This window comes from Talpa europaea, assembly GCF_964194135.1.
Source record: "Talpa europaea genome assembly, chromosome: 16".
In the NCBI taxonomy this organism is placed as follows: domain Eukaryota; kingdom Metazoa; phylum Chordata; class Mammalia; order Eulipotyphla; family Talpidae; genus Talpa; species Talpa europaea.
The window spans coordinates 7719966-7735493 of NC_140084.1; the positions used below are offsets into that span (position 1 = coordinate 7719966).

General features: G+C 41.4%; 1 protein-coding gene across 1 annotated transcript in view; it reads left to right on the forward strand.

Annotated features, from left to right (window-relative positions):
• TANGO6 (transport and golgi organization 6 homolog) overlaps nt 1-15528 on the forward strand; it is a gene marked incomplete at its 3' end in the record, with an annotated part of 156747 nt that overhangs the window by 117197 nt on the left and 24022 nt on the right. The window contains exons 16-17 of the mRNA XM_084257623.1: nt 1208-1359; nt 12772-12885. Of these exons, the coding sequence (XP_084113749.1) occupies nt 1208-1359; nt 12772-12885 (266 nt within the window). The remainder of the gene's footprint in view (nt 1-1207; nt 1360-12771; nt 12886-15528) is intronic.

Here is a 15528-nt window from a genome sequence, read left to right on the forward strand (position 1 = left end):
CTCCTTTACTCAAAAACCTCCAAAAACTTCTCACTTTATTTAGAAAAAAAGTTCAAAATCTGACAGTGGCCTAGAAGGCTCTGCAAGACCTGCAGTACCATCCCATCCCTGCCATGACCCCTTAGCCTCCTCATGAGTTTCTTTCATGTTCCTTAAACACAGCAGGCATGTTCCTCCACAAGGTTTTACACTGACTGGTCCCTCTTCCACTAGATATCACATCACCTCAAATCTTTGCTTAAACATCACCATCTCCAGGAAGCCAGCCCTAGCCACCTTTTAAAAAATGTTTGTCTACATGTAGTATATTAGAAACTGGGAGCATTGTAGAGAAATTATTCCTTCATCTTATTATTATATCGTATGGAAAGAACTTTGTATTCCTGACTTTGAGGGGAGTGGGAGGAGAGAAAAAAAATAAACTTCTTTCTCCTCTCCCTTATTTATTTCTCTCCCCCTGCTTTAATCCACCCCTGGCTCCATGGCATTTCTTACTCTTCTGACATACTACAAAATTTATACTAGAATGGAAGCTCTATGAAGGCAGGACTCTTTGTCTCTTTTGTTCACTGGTATATCCCAAGAATCTGTATTGGGCTTATTAGCACATAGTAGATTTGTTAATATCTCTGAAATGAGTGAGTGATCATAGCTCTCTTTCACAAGGACCCAAAACACCATGGATAGCTCATTCAGTTTGATCTGAGCAGGTAGAGTGATAGTGTAGGAAAATACAGGGCTGATGATGGGTGTAACATATGGCCACACTTGCTGTTTGTGTCACCTAAGCTAATACAGGTGTGTTGCGTTTGTGAAAATTTATTGATGTATATATTTGTAATAGATAACATTTTCATATATTTGTGTGTCCATTTATTTATCTTGAAATTGTTTTATCTATTTCCATAACCTGACTATCTGGAGATACATAACTACTATATTAATGTTATGGGGAATAGCTCTTTCAAGTCTTTTATTTCCACATGCAGATTTTTAAAGTAAATCAGGTTCTGCTTGCTTTTTCATAAAACTATACATCATGAATATTTTTCTTGATATTAAATAACCTTCCACAGCATGATTTTTAATGGTTATGCAAGTACTTTGAAAAGTATCAAACACCCTACTATACCATGATCATACATTATTCCTTCTTCAAGAAACAAATTTATTGTAGAAGATTTTGATTTCTTCCCCCTTTCTGTAGGAGATATGGTCTCAAAATACCGAGAACCTTTGATCCACACCTTCCTGAGGGGAGCCAGAGAGCCAGACAGCGCTCATAGGGCCAGCAGCTTATCCAACCTCGGAGAATTGTGCCAGAGACTAGATTTTCTCCTGGGCTCCGTGGTTCATGAGGTATGTATGTTGATTCCTTTCTCTAAAACTTGTTTTCACTTGGACCTACAATATAGCTTGGTTTGGGGAGTTAGGAGGTTTGAGTTCTTTTTCTAGATCTGCTCCTGCCTCCTACTGAGATAGTGTAAGTAAGTCACTTAACCTCAATCTCACTTGTCTCATGTGTATTGAAATTTTTTAATTTTGCAGTTGACAGGAAGTCATCTTTATTTATTTATTTATTTGCATCATTGTTCTTTTTTTTTTTTTCATTGTTCATTTTTAAACAATGTTTGCTTTTTTTTTTAATCCCCTCCTCAGGTGTAATCCCCACAGAATTTCCTTCACCATTTCACCCATGCACCATCACCACAGTCCCCTATGCTCCCTCCTCCCTCCCTCCGATCCCTCTCCCTCCTCTTCCCCTGCAGATGTCTCTGGTTTATAATTACCTGTTTATTTTTGTTTTGTTTTGTTGTATTTTGTATTATTATTTTTTCTCCTAATGTCTTATTTGGTTCCCCTATATTCCACCGATAAGTGAAACCATCCAATATTTTCCTTTTTCTTTCTGACTTATTTCACTGAGCATAATTCCTTCTAGCTCCATCCATGTTGCTGTAAATGGCATGAGTTATCTTTTTATATTGTTGAATAGTATTCCATCATAAATATATACCACATCTTCTTGATCCAGTCATCTATTTTTGGGCATTTGGGTTGCTTCCAGGTTTTATCTATTATAAATAGTACTGCAATAAATATAGGGGTACAGGTATTCTTTTGAATCATTGTTTTTGTGTCTTTTGGGTAGATCCCTGGAAGTGGAATTGCTGGGTCGTATGGTAGCTCCATTTTTAGTAGACTGAGCAACCTCCAGACAGCTTTCCATAGTGGTGGGACCAGTTTGCACTCCCACCAGCAACGCAGGAGAGTTCCTTTTTCACCACATCCTCGCTGACTTTTGTTGTTGCTAGTTTTATTGATATGTACCATTATTATTGGTGTAAGGTGGTATCTCATTGTGGTTTTGATTTGCATTTCCTTGATTATAAGGAATGTTGAACATTTTTTCATATGCCTGTTGGCTGTTTGCATTTCCTCTTTGGAGAAGTGTCTTTTTAGATCTTCTGCCCTTTTTTTTTTTTCCATTTTTTTTTTTAAATTTTTATATTCCCCATACAATTGCAACCCCCTTATTTTGACCCCAAACCCTCCTTTCCCCGCCCCCGTTGACTGGATTGTTTCCTTTGTTTTTGATGAGTTGTGTGAGTTCTTTGTAGATCTTTGTGATCAGTCCCTTATCAGTTGTATAGAGTGAAAAAAATTTTTCCCAGTCAGTAGGGTCTCTCTTTGTTTCGGCTAATGTCTCTTTTGCTGTACAGAAGCTTTTTAGTTTGATGTAATCCCCGTTGTTTATCTTTACCTTCACTTTCTTTGCTTTGGGGGATGAGTTACTGAGATATATGTCATGTACTCTTTCATCTGTATTTTCTTCTATATATTTTATGGCTTCAGGTCTTATGTCCAGATCTTTTATCCATTTTGAGTTGATTTTCGTGCATGGTGTGAGGTAGTAGTCAATGCAGTCAACCAGTTTTCCCAGCACCATTTATTGAACAAACTGTCCTTGTTCCATTGCATATTCTTTGCTCCTTTGTCAAAGATGAGTTTTCCATGTATGTGTGGCTTTATTTCTGGACTTTCTATTCAGTTCCATTTTTCTGTGTTGTCTGTTTTTGTTCTAGTACTATACTGTTTTAATTATTATGACTTTTACCACTTTACACCAGTAAGAATGGCACATATCAAAAAAACAAGCAACAATAAATGTTGGCGAGGATGTGATGAAAAAGGAACTCTCCTACATTGCTGGTGGGAGTGCAAACAGGTCCTACCACTATGGAAAGCTGTCTGGAAATTCCTCTGTCTACTAAAAATGGAGCTACCATATGGCCCAGCAATTCCACTTTTAGGGATCTACACAAAGGACACAAAAACACTGATTTAAGAGAACACCTGTACTCCTATGTTTATTGCAGCACTATTTATAATAGGTAAAACCTGGAAACAACCCAAATGCGCAAAGATAGATGACTGGATCAAGAAGATGTGGCAGATATACACAATGGGATATTATTCAGCAATCAAAAAAGATAAACTCATGCCATTCACAGCAACGTGGATGGAGCTAGAAGGAATTATGCTCAGTGAAATAAGCCAGAAGGAAAAGAAAAATATCAGATGGTTTCACTTATAGCAGGAATATAGGGGAACCAAATAAGACATCAGTGTAAAAAAATAATAACAGTATAGAACACAACAAAGCAAAAATGGACAATTATAAATCAGAGACATCCTGCAGGGGAGGAGGAGGGAGAGGGAGCAGAGGGAGGGAGGGAGGAGCACAGGGGACCGAGGTGATGGTGGACGGGTGCATTGGTGAAGGAAACTATGGGGACTACACTTGAGGTGGTGGGGGGAGCAAATATTGTTTAAAAATGAACAATGATGTAAAAAATTAAAAAATTAAGAAAAAAACAAAAAAATAATTATTATAGCTTTGTAGTATAGTTGAAGTCTGGGAGTGTGATAGTCCCATTCTCTTTTTTATTCAAGAGAACTTTAGCTATTTAAGGTTTTTTGTGGTTCCATATGAATTTTATCAGTAACTCCTAACTTTTAGGAGAAGGCCATTGTGGCTATATCTGGTTATATCATCAAAGTATTCAGCCTATTATAATTTCTCTGGGTCAAATATTGAAATGGTTCCTACTTTTTTTTCCTCTGTTTACTTTTTCTGTTAGTTTACATAACTCAACCCAAGCTGAACCATAAACCATGAAATGAAACAATCTAATGGCCCATGATCTAAATCAAACCCAAATATTATTATTTTTAATAACATCTTTATTGAGTTATTTTTTTAAAGATTTATTTATCCATGTATCCAAGAACTGGAGTATAGGCCAGATGTGCAGAAGGGTGAGAGGATTCACCAGAGACAGAGTGGGGAACAGAACAGGCAGTCTGACTGAAATACACTGCTGAGGGGAGCAGTGGGCAAGGCAGGAGAGGTCTGCCCTGCCATGTGGGAATCTCGCCGGCCGTCCAGGATCGAACTCGTGCTGCAGAGGCTGCGGACAGCTTCACATTGCTGTGCTCAATAAAGGGGAGGCCCTTTATTGAGTTATAATTCACATACAGACCACCCACTTAAAGGGTGCAATTCAGTGTTTTTTTACATATTCACAGAGTTGCAAGCATCACAAAAATTTTTTAAAACAGAATCATGAACTAAATAAAAATTTCTCCCAATCTCCATGTGTCAGCTCACATTTAGCAGAATTTGCATATGTTTTTTTTAAAACCAGTAAACTATGCCTGAACATCATGAGCTTCTCTGAACCTCAAAACAGACCATGTTTCTTTTTTTGAATCCTTCAATTCTTCTTTCCTTTCTTGCTTTTATGTTGGCAGCACAGACTTCGAATTGAAAATATTAGAGAAATTTCTTGGTTTGGTTAATTAGAAAGATCGAGCTAAAGCAGGTTTTGTAACATTCAAGAAGTGTCATCTTTCTGGAGATCCACCCAAACAATTGAAAAGAACCAGTTTCCAAAGTCACTTGGGGAATAAATGAAGGCTCAGCTCCACCATCTACATCCCTGTGTTCACTTGTACAGATGACTTAGACTCAGCTCGATTTCCTGACCTAGAAAATGGGATTAAAATACCTATCATGCAGGATTGTTATAAGGTCCTAGTGCTACAGTATATGTGGAAAATAAGAAAAAGTGGAGGAAGGAGTTGGAGACCAGGATTGTAGCATTAGGTGCGGGGGTGTGGGGATGGCTGCAGTGTTAAATAGGTGCTCAGGGTAAGCATCACTGAGAAAGAAATTTTACTTTCTTCTATTAATGTTTTTTTTCTTTCCAGCATATCTTGATCATTTGAAAGGGACCTGATGTTGACAGTGATAAGGTTGAACAGCAAAGAAAAGAATGGGGTAACCAGAGTCCTTCAACTGTCCCTAGTCATATATTTACCAGACTCCTGCAATGTTTCAGGCCCTTTGTTTGGGGGCAGGGTTTTAAAAAAAACATAAGATAATACCACCTTGCCTTCTGGGCGAGGGTAACCTGGGAAAGACCCAGACATCTGAGATTGCAATTACAGTCTATTGTGATAGGGACTGAGAGAGCACATCATAGGATCCCCTCCAGATTTGGATGTTGACAGGAGGTGCTGGAAGAAGAGACCCTTGGAACTGATTCTGGAGGCAAGTTAAAGTTAGGTAACTCGAGAAGGCAGAAGGGATCATCATTTCAGCAGTGGGAGCAGCTTGTGCAAGGGCACTGTGGTGTGGGACAGCCTAACATGATTGATGTTCTATAGGAAGATACAAAGGATGGGAGTGAAGAAGTGGGAGTAGTATGTTAGTTGGTGATGGTGCTGAGACAAGAGAGGCAGGACCACATCATGAAAGGCCTTGTTAAGGCTATGACTTGCTCACTGTAAGCATCGAGCATTGCATGTTAAGCTTTCAGAAATGAAGTATAATGAATAGATGGGAGGCTTACGTTGGGTAGCACAAGGAATGAGCCCTTCCTTTTATTTCAGCCTTAAAAGTAATATGAAGAACTGAACTGATACTGTGGGTGTACCTGACCAGCAAACCCCTTTTACCGTAACTATGTCCCACTTTTAGACACTTGCACTCTCTGTAACATCAGTTCCAGAATGTTCCTGATCATTGATAAGTTGTGAGCACAGCAAGGGCAGAACCAGTCTTTATTTGCCTTTGCCTATCCTAGCACCTGTTGCAGTGCTTGACTTATAGTGGGTGCTCCTTGAGCGTTGATTAATATGGAAGAGGAGCTAAGTCTTCTTTTGAAGATATAGTTCCTACATGTTTTAAAAATAGAAATAATAACAAGCTTAATACTCTTTTGTGTGCCTTACATATATCAACTGATTTTCTCCTCATAGGGGAAACTGAGGCCCAGAGAGATGAAATAAGTTGGTGAGGTAGGACGATAACAAAACTGGGATATTTGAATGCAGGCAGTTGTTCCAGAATCCATACTCTTAACCACTCGTCTATATTGTCTCTCAGTAAATATTTTCAGTTCATTTATAAGATTGGTTTTGTGCCTTGAAAAGAATTGCCATGTGAGGGGCCTCCCTGGTGGCACAAGTGGTTAAGTCTTAGCACTAAGAGGCTATCCGCAGCCACTGCAGCATGAGTTCAATCCCCAGCCAGGGAGGTGACCCACATGGCACAGCAGACCTCTCCTGACTCGTCCCCTGCTCCCCTCAGCAGTGTACTTCGGTCAGTCTGCCTGTTCTGTTCCCCACTCTATCTCTGGTGAATCTTCTCACCCCACCCCAAACCTCTGGCCTGTGCCCCAGTTCTTGTATGCATGAATAAATAAATCTTTAAAAAAAAGAATTGCTATGTGAGAAAACTACTGACAGGAAGGGTCATGTAGCTTCATCTTAATAGCATTTGCTTTTGGCAATGAAACTTCAGAAGGCAATATATTCCCTATGATTTGAAAAACCAGGTGTTCCATCCCACATAATTTCTGTGTCTTCCTTTTAAATGTTTCTTCTTATGTAGCATCCCACGCATGCCATGTCATCAGTGCCAAGCCAGCTGCCTTGGGTGGACAAGTTTGAACATGATTGGACACTGATAGTCTTCATAAATTTCAGCCGTTGAGTCTTCCCATAGCCAGGCTGCCTTGTCCATTCATATGGGAAATGTGGGATATTTGGCATGGCCTTTAAGTAGCTTTTCATTCATTTGTTTATTCATCAAGAAATATTTAACTTTAACTTTGTTCCTGTTATGGAACCACACTAAGCCATGTGCTGGGTAGTGGGGATCCAGATATTGATGCAACAAAGTTCCTGGCCTCAAAGAGCTGACATTCTAGAGAGAAGTAAATAACAAGCCAGCAAATAAGCAATATATACCTTCTTGGATGGAGTGTGTGCTAGGGAGATCAATCGAGTGTGGACAGGTGCTTGTTATTTATTGTATGTGAACTTGGAAAACCTTCACTGATGAGTGACATTTGAGCAGAGACCTGAAGGAAACAAGGGGTCGATCCGGGCAGAAACCTAGAGGGAGAGAATTATAGTCTGAGGGAGCACTGGGTCCAGACACCCTGAGGCAGGTGCCTGCTTGACAGACCCCCAAGCAGCAAGGCCAAGGTGGATCAAGTGAATCACAGGACTTGGCATCAGCAGGTGATGGAGTTCTAGTGGGGTTTTGTAAGGACTTAGGCTTTTTTTTTTTTTAAATTTATTTATTTTTATACAAGATCTGGGATACAGGCCAGAGGCATGGGAGGGTGGGAGGATTCACCAGAGACAGCGTGGGGAGCAGAACAGGCAGAAGACTGAAATATACTGCTAAGGGGAGCAGCAGGCGCGACAGGAGAGGTCTGCCGCGCCATGTGGGAATCTCCCTGGCCTGCCGGGAATCGAACCCACACTGCAGAGGCTGCAGACAGCTTCACAGCACTGCACTCAATCTGCTGCGCCACCAGGGAGGCCCAAGACTTTGGCTCTTAATGAAAGTGAGATGGGAAGCCAAAATAGCAGTGGGATGACCTAACTTATTTTATTTTTTTAATTTGTTTTTTTAAAAAGTTTATTTATGCATACAAGAACTGGGGTACAGGCCAGAGGTGGCAGGGGGTGGGGGTGAGAGGGTTCACCAGAGACAGAGTGAAGAACAGAACAGGCGGATCTACTGAAGTACACTGCTGAGGGGAGCAGCGGGCGAGACAGGAGTGTCTGCTGAGCCATGTAGGTAGCTCCCTGGCCAGCCCGGGATTGAACTTGTGCTGCAGAGGCTGCAGATAGCTTCACAGTGCTGTGCTTAACCCCTTGGGCCACCAGGGAGGGATCTAACTTATTTTAAAAGATTATTGTGTCCTCTTGTGTGCCAGTTCTTTCAGTATCCCATGAACATTCTCGAAGTGTTTTGTCCTCTCAAAAATGCTTTGCCCCATTGGATACTGTTGGAGATAGAACTTTAACTTTGGAGAAACCTCTCTTTGGCTGCATACAGAACTTCTGCTGCATGAGCATTTGTCATGGGCCAGCATGCTAGAAGACAGATAATGAACCCTGAACCCAAGGAAATCTCTATAGAGTGTGCAACAGAGGGAGTGTGCAATAGACAGAGGACTGGAGTGATGTGATAGTACAATGGCGACATGGTAGAGCAAGCACAAACTGCTGTATAAATATGGAGCTGGGACCCTCAGACTTGTCAGAGCTGCCAGGAAGTTTGTCTTCAACAAGAGAAAATGGAGAAGCAACAAACTCGCCATCCTGGTCGCTTCTGACAGGAGCTGATCGGGGGTCACAGCTGTAGCTTGTGGGTATCTGATGAAAGCTGTCCTACTTGTTGGGTGGTCCAGATTTGGGCACTGTCTGTGCTGTGTCCGCTGGTGCTCGCTGCCAGGGAAGAGTACAATGGATAGGATCAGCCCTTCCATAATCTCTGTACTGGGAATTCAGGTTTTTCCTCTCTGATGATGTCAAGATTTAACCTGTTTGAAGAGCGTTATGATTTTTTCCCAGTTTCTCCTTGTTCTTGTCAAGAGCTGTGTTGCTTGAAACCAAATCTTGATAGGCTCTTTCATCTTTATCGCTCACGATGAGAAGTAAATATGATTTAATTGAACCTCAGTGAGAGGCCCAGCCTCAGTTCAGCAAATGAAATGTGCAAGCGAAGGAACAGTCCACTCTTAAGGTGGTGCCCAGAGTTTCACAAAACTGAGCTTTGGGGTCTGATGCAAAGCTATCATCTCTAACCCCTTGAATGATCTGAATTCTTGACCTGTTTGAACACAGAAGCTAATGCAGTTCTGAGGGTACATGGAACTGAGTTAAGGACCCAAGTGGGTGTCTTGGGAAACCCTGAGGAAGCCAAAATAGTTCCCACACTTCTCTTTCATGGCAGGTTATGTGAGTACACAAGAATTAGAGGCCGTGGGCCTCCCTGGTGGTGCAAGGTGTTAAGATGGAACCTATGAAGCTATCAGCAGTCACTGCAGTATGAGTTCGAGCCCCCGCCAAGGAGCTACCCACATGGCACAGCAGACCTCTCCTGTCTCGCCTTCTGCTCCCCTCAGCAGTATACTTTGGTCAATCTGCCTGTTCTGTTCCCCACTCTGTCTCTGGTAAATCCTCTCACCTCCCCACCACGCCTCTTGCCTGTACCCCAGTTCTTATATGCATAAATAAATAAATCTTTAAAAAATGGAATTAGAGGCCATGCTACATGTGCTATTGAGGCTTCAGAGTTTACAGAATAGAAGGACAGGTTGTCTAGTTTCAGACTAGCTGGCAGACCCACTGAATATTAACAAAGAAAGCTTTAGAATAAGGAATGAAGTAGAGATCCTGCTTTCGTGAAACACACCCCAACTCAGGTACCTTCTCTCCTGCAATTTTCCAAAGCTGTTTTTGGTAATCTTGCTCTTTGTATTATCTTTATTTGTATAGTTTTGATGATGCCTGGCATGGGCCATCTGTTTGGAAAATGATGTTATTTTCTTATTTCTGTGGGCTCCTATTAAGTGTTAAATTGCTTATGCTAATCTTCAGAGTGTCCAAAGCAGTCATCTCTCTCGCTGTGCAACTTGCAGAAGTGGTTATGGACGTCCATAATTTAACTGGTGAAGAGAAAGTTCTCAAATTAGTATTTAATAGAATACTATTAGATTTATTAGAATAGATACATTGACCCCCAGGCGATGTACATGAAGATCATGTAGAATGGGTTTCTGCCCTCTGGGAGAACTTAGGAACAGGATAGAAACATTACACCAATTCATAAATTAGTAAAGACTTTACATCATCCATCTATCTGTTTGCTAAGGCTTTTAGGGGTAGAAGCAATGAAGAACGTCCTTGAGGTTGGAGTTGAGAGAGCCTTGGGGAGGGATTTGTTTGGGCTGCAGAGAGGGAAGAGCAGCTGGGCCTCCTCCCTGCTTCTGGTGTTTGACAAGGGGTCTGTCTCCCTGGCCAGCAGGTGAACAACACTGTAAGTTGGTTGCAGGGGCTTGACCTGAACAGAAGAAGGCTGTTCTTGTCCCTCGAAGATGTCTACAAGACCATGTTAAAATTCCGATGCTCTAGAAACATTTGCCTGACCAACCATTATACATTTCACAAGATTGGTCCTGTGACAGAGGTGTTGAGGAACGTTCCTGAGCACTCACCTCTTCCCAGGTTTCTTCTTGATTGCCCCTAATGCCAGATTGCAGTGGTCTTAGTACAGTCTGGTGCATATATCACTAAGAGCTTGTGGCCAGCAGGAGGCTATTCCAGCTAATCTTGGGAATTTTATAATACCCAGCTCCTCTCTCAGTTGTACCTTCAAGGTAGCACAAGGATTCCAGAACTGTCCATGTAGGAGAAGCTACTCTCCAGCCAGGATATTTCTGCCTGTCCCAATTGTAGAACTAATGCCCTACAGTCAGAGCTGGTCTTAGACTGAGAACAGGCCAGAACCATGGCTGGCTCAGCGTAGTGAGGCAGAACAGAGATGACAAAGCTAAACGTCGCAGACTTCTAGGCCAGGAGGCCTTGGTCTGCCACATACTTGGGGCCTGCGGAAACATGGGCCCAAAGTGAAATCTGGAGGCGAAAAGTCTTGTGAGCTTCTGCATGTTACATGGGCCCGGGCTGGCTTTCATGCTTTAGTTATCTGACTGTATAAGTCAAACTTTCATGTGTCAAGAAAGCCTCAGACCTAGCTCTAACATGTTTCTCTGATTTCAGCTCTTAACTTATAAACACTAAGCCTGCAAGTAGAGGTAGCTATTATGTAGTTGCCTGTTTGGAGATTACCCAAGGAATTCCTCCTAGGACTCAATTGCTCCTACCGTTAATGCCTGAAGCATGAAAACCACTGATGGCCTTGGGTCAGGGTCTCCCAGGTCAAAGAGCAGAAGCTGCTTGCTTGCTGCTCTTATTGAACAACAGTGTACAAAGAGTTGAGCTTTTCTGGGATTTCCCTAAACTTACAAGCTGCAAGATTGTCTAATAGATGTACAACTTGATTAAATGCCAGTGCATCACAGATCCAATTATATTTAAGAACATGCTACTTCTTCTAATCTTTCTGCCATCACTGATTAATTAGACACTTTGAACTATGCCCAACTGTTTGAAAGCTGTGAAAAATACAACATGCATAGTTAAAATTTCTAAAGCAGCTTCTTTCCTGATTCATGTCTGTATTCTTTCTTTCAAACCTTCTTAATGCCCTACAGTCAGAGCTGGTTTTAGACTGAGAACAGGCCAGAAGCATGGCCAGCTTGGCGTCGTGAGGATATTTAAACATAATAAGAATTTATACATGTCTCCAAACATAGAATCGTGCTATTTTTTTAATCATGATTTGAAATAACTCCATGGTTGGCCAAGATATTCTCTCACACGGCAAATCAAAGTATATGAGTGACCAAATGACTCTTTTAAACTTACCTTCAGATCTTTGCTGCCATTCATCCCACTTTCAAGTATTGTTGTTTTCTTTTTAAATCTTGCATGAATGCCTCAGAAAGGTTTGTTTCTGTCATTGTTTTGAGTGGTACCTCTTTATTGAGGTTTTAGAATATTTTTGTGCTTACCAGGAGCAGGGTGGGGACAGTGTGACTGGTACAGTTATAGAAACTGTCTCATTTTATGACATATAATTACTCGCTAATAATGTAAAATATTTTGCAAACCATTTCCCATGTTTTCTGCTATTGAATTGGCTTTTAAAATAAATGAGCACTGAAAGGCCTATTCTCAAAATCAAGAAGCCCCGCTGGGGAGTCTCTGAAATTGACCCTTGGTATCTCACCTGGGGTGTGCACTAGATTTGTAGGATGAGCCCCTTTGGACATGCTGAAGATCAGTCTGCGTATTTATGTTTCTCTATCCCTGGGTTTAAATTTTTTTTGGTGCCATGATTATTTTTAAGCCTTGAGCGCTGAAGAATGCTGAGCTAAAGCTCCATGGGGTCCCTAGGATGGAGGACCCCATGTGTTGGGCATCATCTTTCCTGCCTTCAACCCGGATGTCCCCAAAGGGGGGCGAGTAAAAGTTCTCCCCACTTTTGAGGAAATATTTGCATTGGACCTTAACTTTATTATATACATGTATTCCTTCCCACTCCCTAGTCTCCTTCCTGAATTCCAAACCAGATTTTGTCCTTTTCCAGAAAAGCCAGGCTAAATCAAGAACTCTACCACTAGATCTCTCCTCTTTATTGAGAATGAGGAAACTATCCACCTTTCTCTAAGCCAGAGTGTTTTTGATGAATGTCTAGAAAGTGGCCCACGGTTAAAAGGCTTTAGGTAATTGTGCAATCCTGATTTTTATTGACTTCTTCCCTCACCCTCCTAGGTAACAGCTTGCCTGATTGCAGTGGCTAAGACAGACCCTGAAGTTCAAGTGCGCAGAGCTGCCATCCATGTAATTGTGCTGCTGTTTCGGGGACTCAGCCAAAAAGCTACTGAGGTAAGCCAGTGTCTTACTGTCTGCACTTCCCTGCCTCATTTTTTTTTTTTTTTTGCCTGTTTATTGGCCTTCCTTTCACCAGACCTTTTCCCTAGGTGAACTCATGCAAATGCATTGGTCAGCAGGGATGTTTTAGCAGGAAAGTGGTGGTGTTTGCATCTTCAAAAAGTCTCTGTGTCCCCCTATAACATATTAGACAAACTACACCACAACCACTGCAGAAAAACCAGGGCAAATGTTTATAGATGGAGACTGTGAGTCCTGGCATTATCCTCATAGGGACAGGTTCCAAGGTGAGCTAGCTGAAACGCAGCAAACCTGCCTCTGTAGCCTGGACTTTAGTAACCTGTCTTCCTGACTCATTTTATTGTTCATACTGAATTACTAAAAGGCCTCATTTCATGTGTTTTCCTTTCTGTTGTAGCTATGAGTTCAATCCATGAAATTTTATTTGCTGCATGAATTAAGCTTGCTTCCTCCACCAGGGGGTTTTGATTGAATATCTCTCCTGTGTCTGGCCAGTACTGGAAGAATGTGTGTGTGTTATGTGTGTGTGTGTATGTGTGTGTGTGCACATGTGCTTCTGCATGTGAACATGTGTGTATTCATATGTGTGCAAGAATTAATAACCTCTAAATTAATTTTCTTCCTAATCTTATTGGAAACTCATTCCCAGTTGACTCTACAGAGAGAGTTTGCATTAATAATTCACTTCCTGGCTTGTCTGCAGTTGTCACATCAGTGTTTAACTAAGTGTCAGTGAAGACATTAGGAGAGTGTTTGCTCAGACACACAGGCTTTGTTCATGGTAGGATTTTGCCATTTCAAGTTCCTGATGCTACTTTTTACAAGTGTGACTCAGTAGTCACCCCCTTGTTGTTATCTGGGACCTTGATGGGTATGGGGTACAACAGATCATTACAGGACAATTCAGATAAATAAATTGCTCTAAAGTAAACACTGAACTTGTTGAACATCTGCTATCGAAAATGGAGTTCAGAAAGAGTCAGTGTCTTTCACCTGTTGTCAAGATCTATAAAATTCTTCCCAAATAGGCATTTGTTGTGTAGTGGTAGCAATAGGGGAAGCCAGGGGAGGGGTTATAGAGGAGTCCTCTGTGCTGTCTTTGCAACTTATCTGTAAACCAAAAATTATATCAGAGTAAAAATTTATTTTAAAATGAGTCACAACACTATTAAAAGAAATCTACAAAACTCTATTAGTTTACACGCCCTTACAGACAGAGGGAGAAAAAGAGAGAAGCAGAGGAAAGTGTCTGGTTATAAAGTGAGAGAAGAGATGGAAATTCTATCCAGATTTCTCACTTCCATGTATAGCCAAGGAAAACAACACTACTTGTCTCACCAGCACTAAAATAAATGGCCGTGGAAGATTTTTGTCACTTTCAAAAAGCCATCCATGTAAATGAAAACCTCTCTCCTGTCCTCCACGCCATCTCTAGTCTACCCTCACTGAAATTTATAAATTATGCTTACTCAGTGAATAAAGAAAAGGAAATAGGATGGGATGAATTATGATTCCGCTTCCTGGTGCATCCTTGAGAACAGGTGTGTTAAAGCTTGTAATCGTAGGTGTGATTATAATCAGGGGCACTTTAATGAGAAGCGGAGACAAACACAAAGCTTTCAATCTGGGATTTCTTTCTCCCGCTCTGTTTTGCCCCCCAGGAACAGCTGAAATGAAAATGCCACTTTGGTGATGAAGTTTTTAGCTTTTTCCCCCTTCTAATCACTATTTCTCAAGCTATAGAGTGCCAAAAGGTAATACCAGGTTTCAGTGAATTCCCTGTTGCTTGTGGAGGACCTGTGTGGTTATACACCTTGAAAGGAGGTGGAGAGACCAGTGAAAGGTAGAGGTGCAGGAGATCAGGAGATAGCTTGGGATCAGAGGGCACAGACGTTGCTACTCCCAACTCATGAGGTAGTTTGCACCCCTCTCCCTCAGGTGATGCGGCCAGCATCTGTGCAGTCAGCGCCGTCTCCACATTAGAAGGAAGTACTGCATTCATTTTCTTATTGAGAAACTTTCTCTGCTTAGCCTTGTTTTCACCTTATGACCAGATGCTTGTTAATTCATTCCCAAGTATAGCCTAAAGCCTAGTAGAAGCCAGAAAGAACTACATTTTAAGCCCATTTTCCTTCATCGTTGCTGAAAATTAAATTTATTAGGAATACCCAAGAGAGGCAGCATTTAAACCTGTACCTCTGTTGGCCTGAGTTAAGAACAACCCTCCTCAACAAGGAGATGAACTGAGTGACAGAATGAAGAAGATGGTGCCTAACTATATCAGCTCTTTCTGAGCCAGTCTTTCCAAGGTGACTTACACTAAGAAGTGTAAATATTTAGACTATTCATCAATTCATTCTAAAAACAATAGTGAATAATTGGGGCAGCAGTAGCTGAACATTATGCTAGATTGGCCTTCCTTCAAATAACAGCTATAAACTCTGGATATAATATAATGAGCAGCTACTGAAGACAGTGAAGAGTAGTCAGAAGCAGGCAGATTCTTATGGTGAGTCCATGCTCAGAGGAGAGGCGCTATATATGGTGAATTCCCATTTTCTTGGCTTTTAGCCTAGGACCAAGCATGTTTGGCGAGGCATGCAATGCATTCGAGGC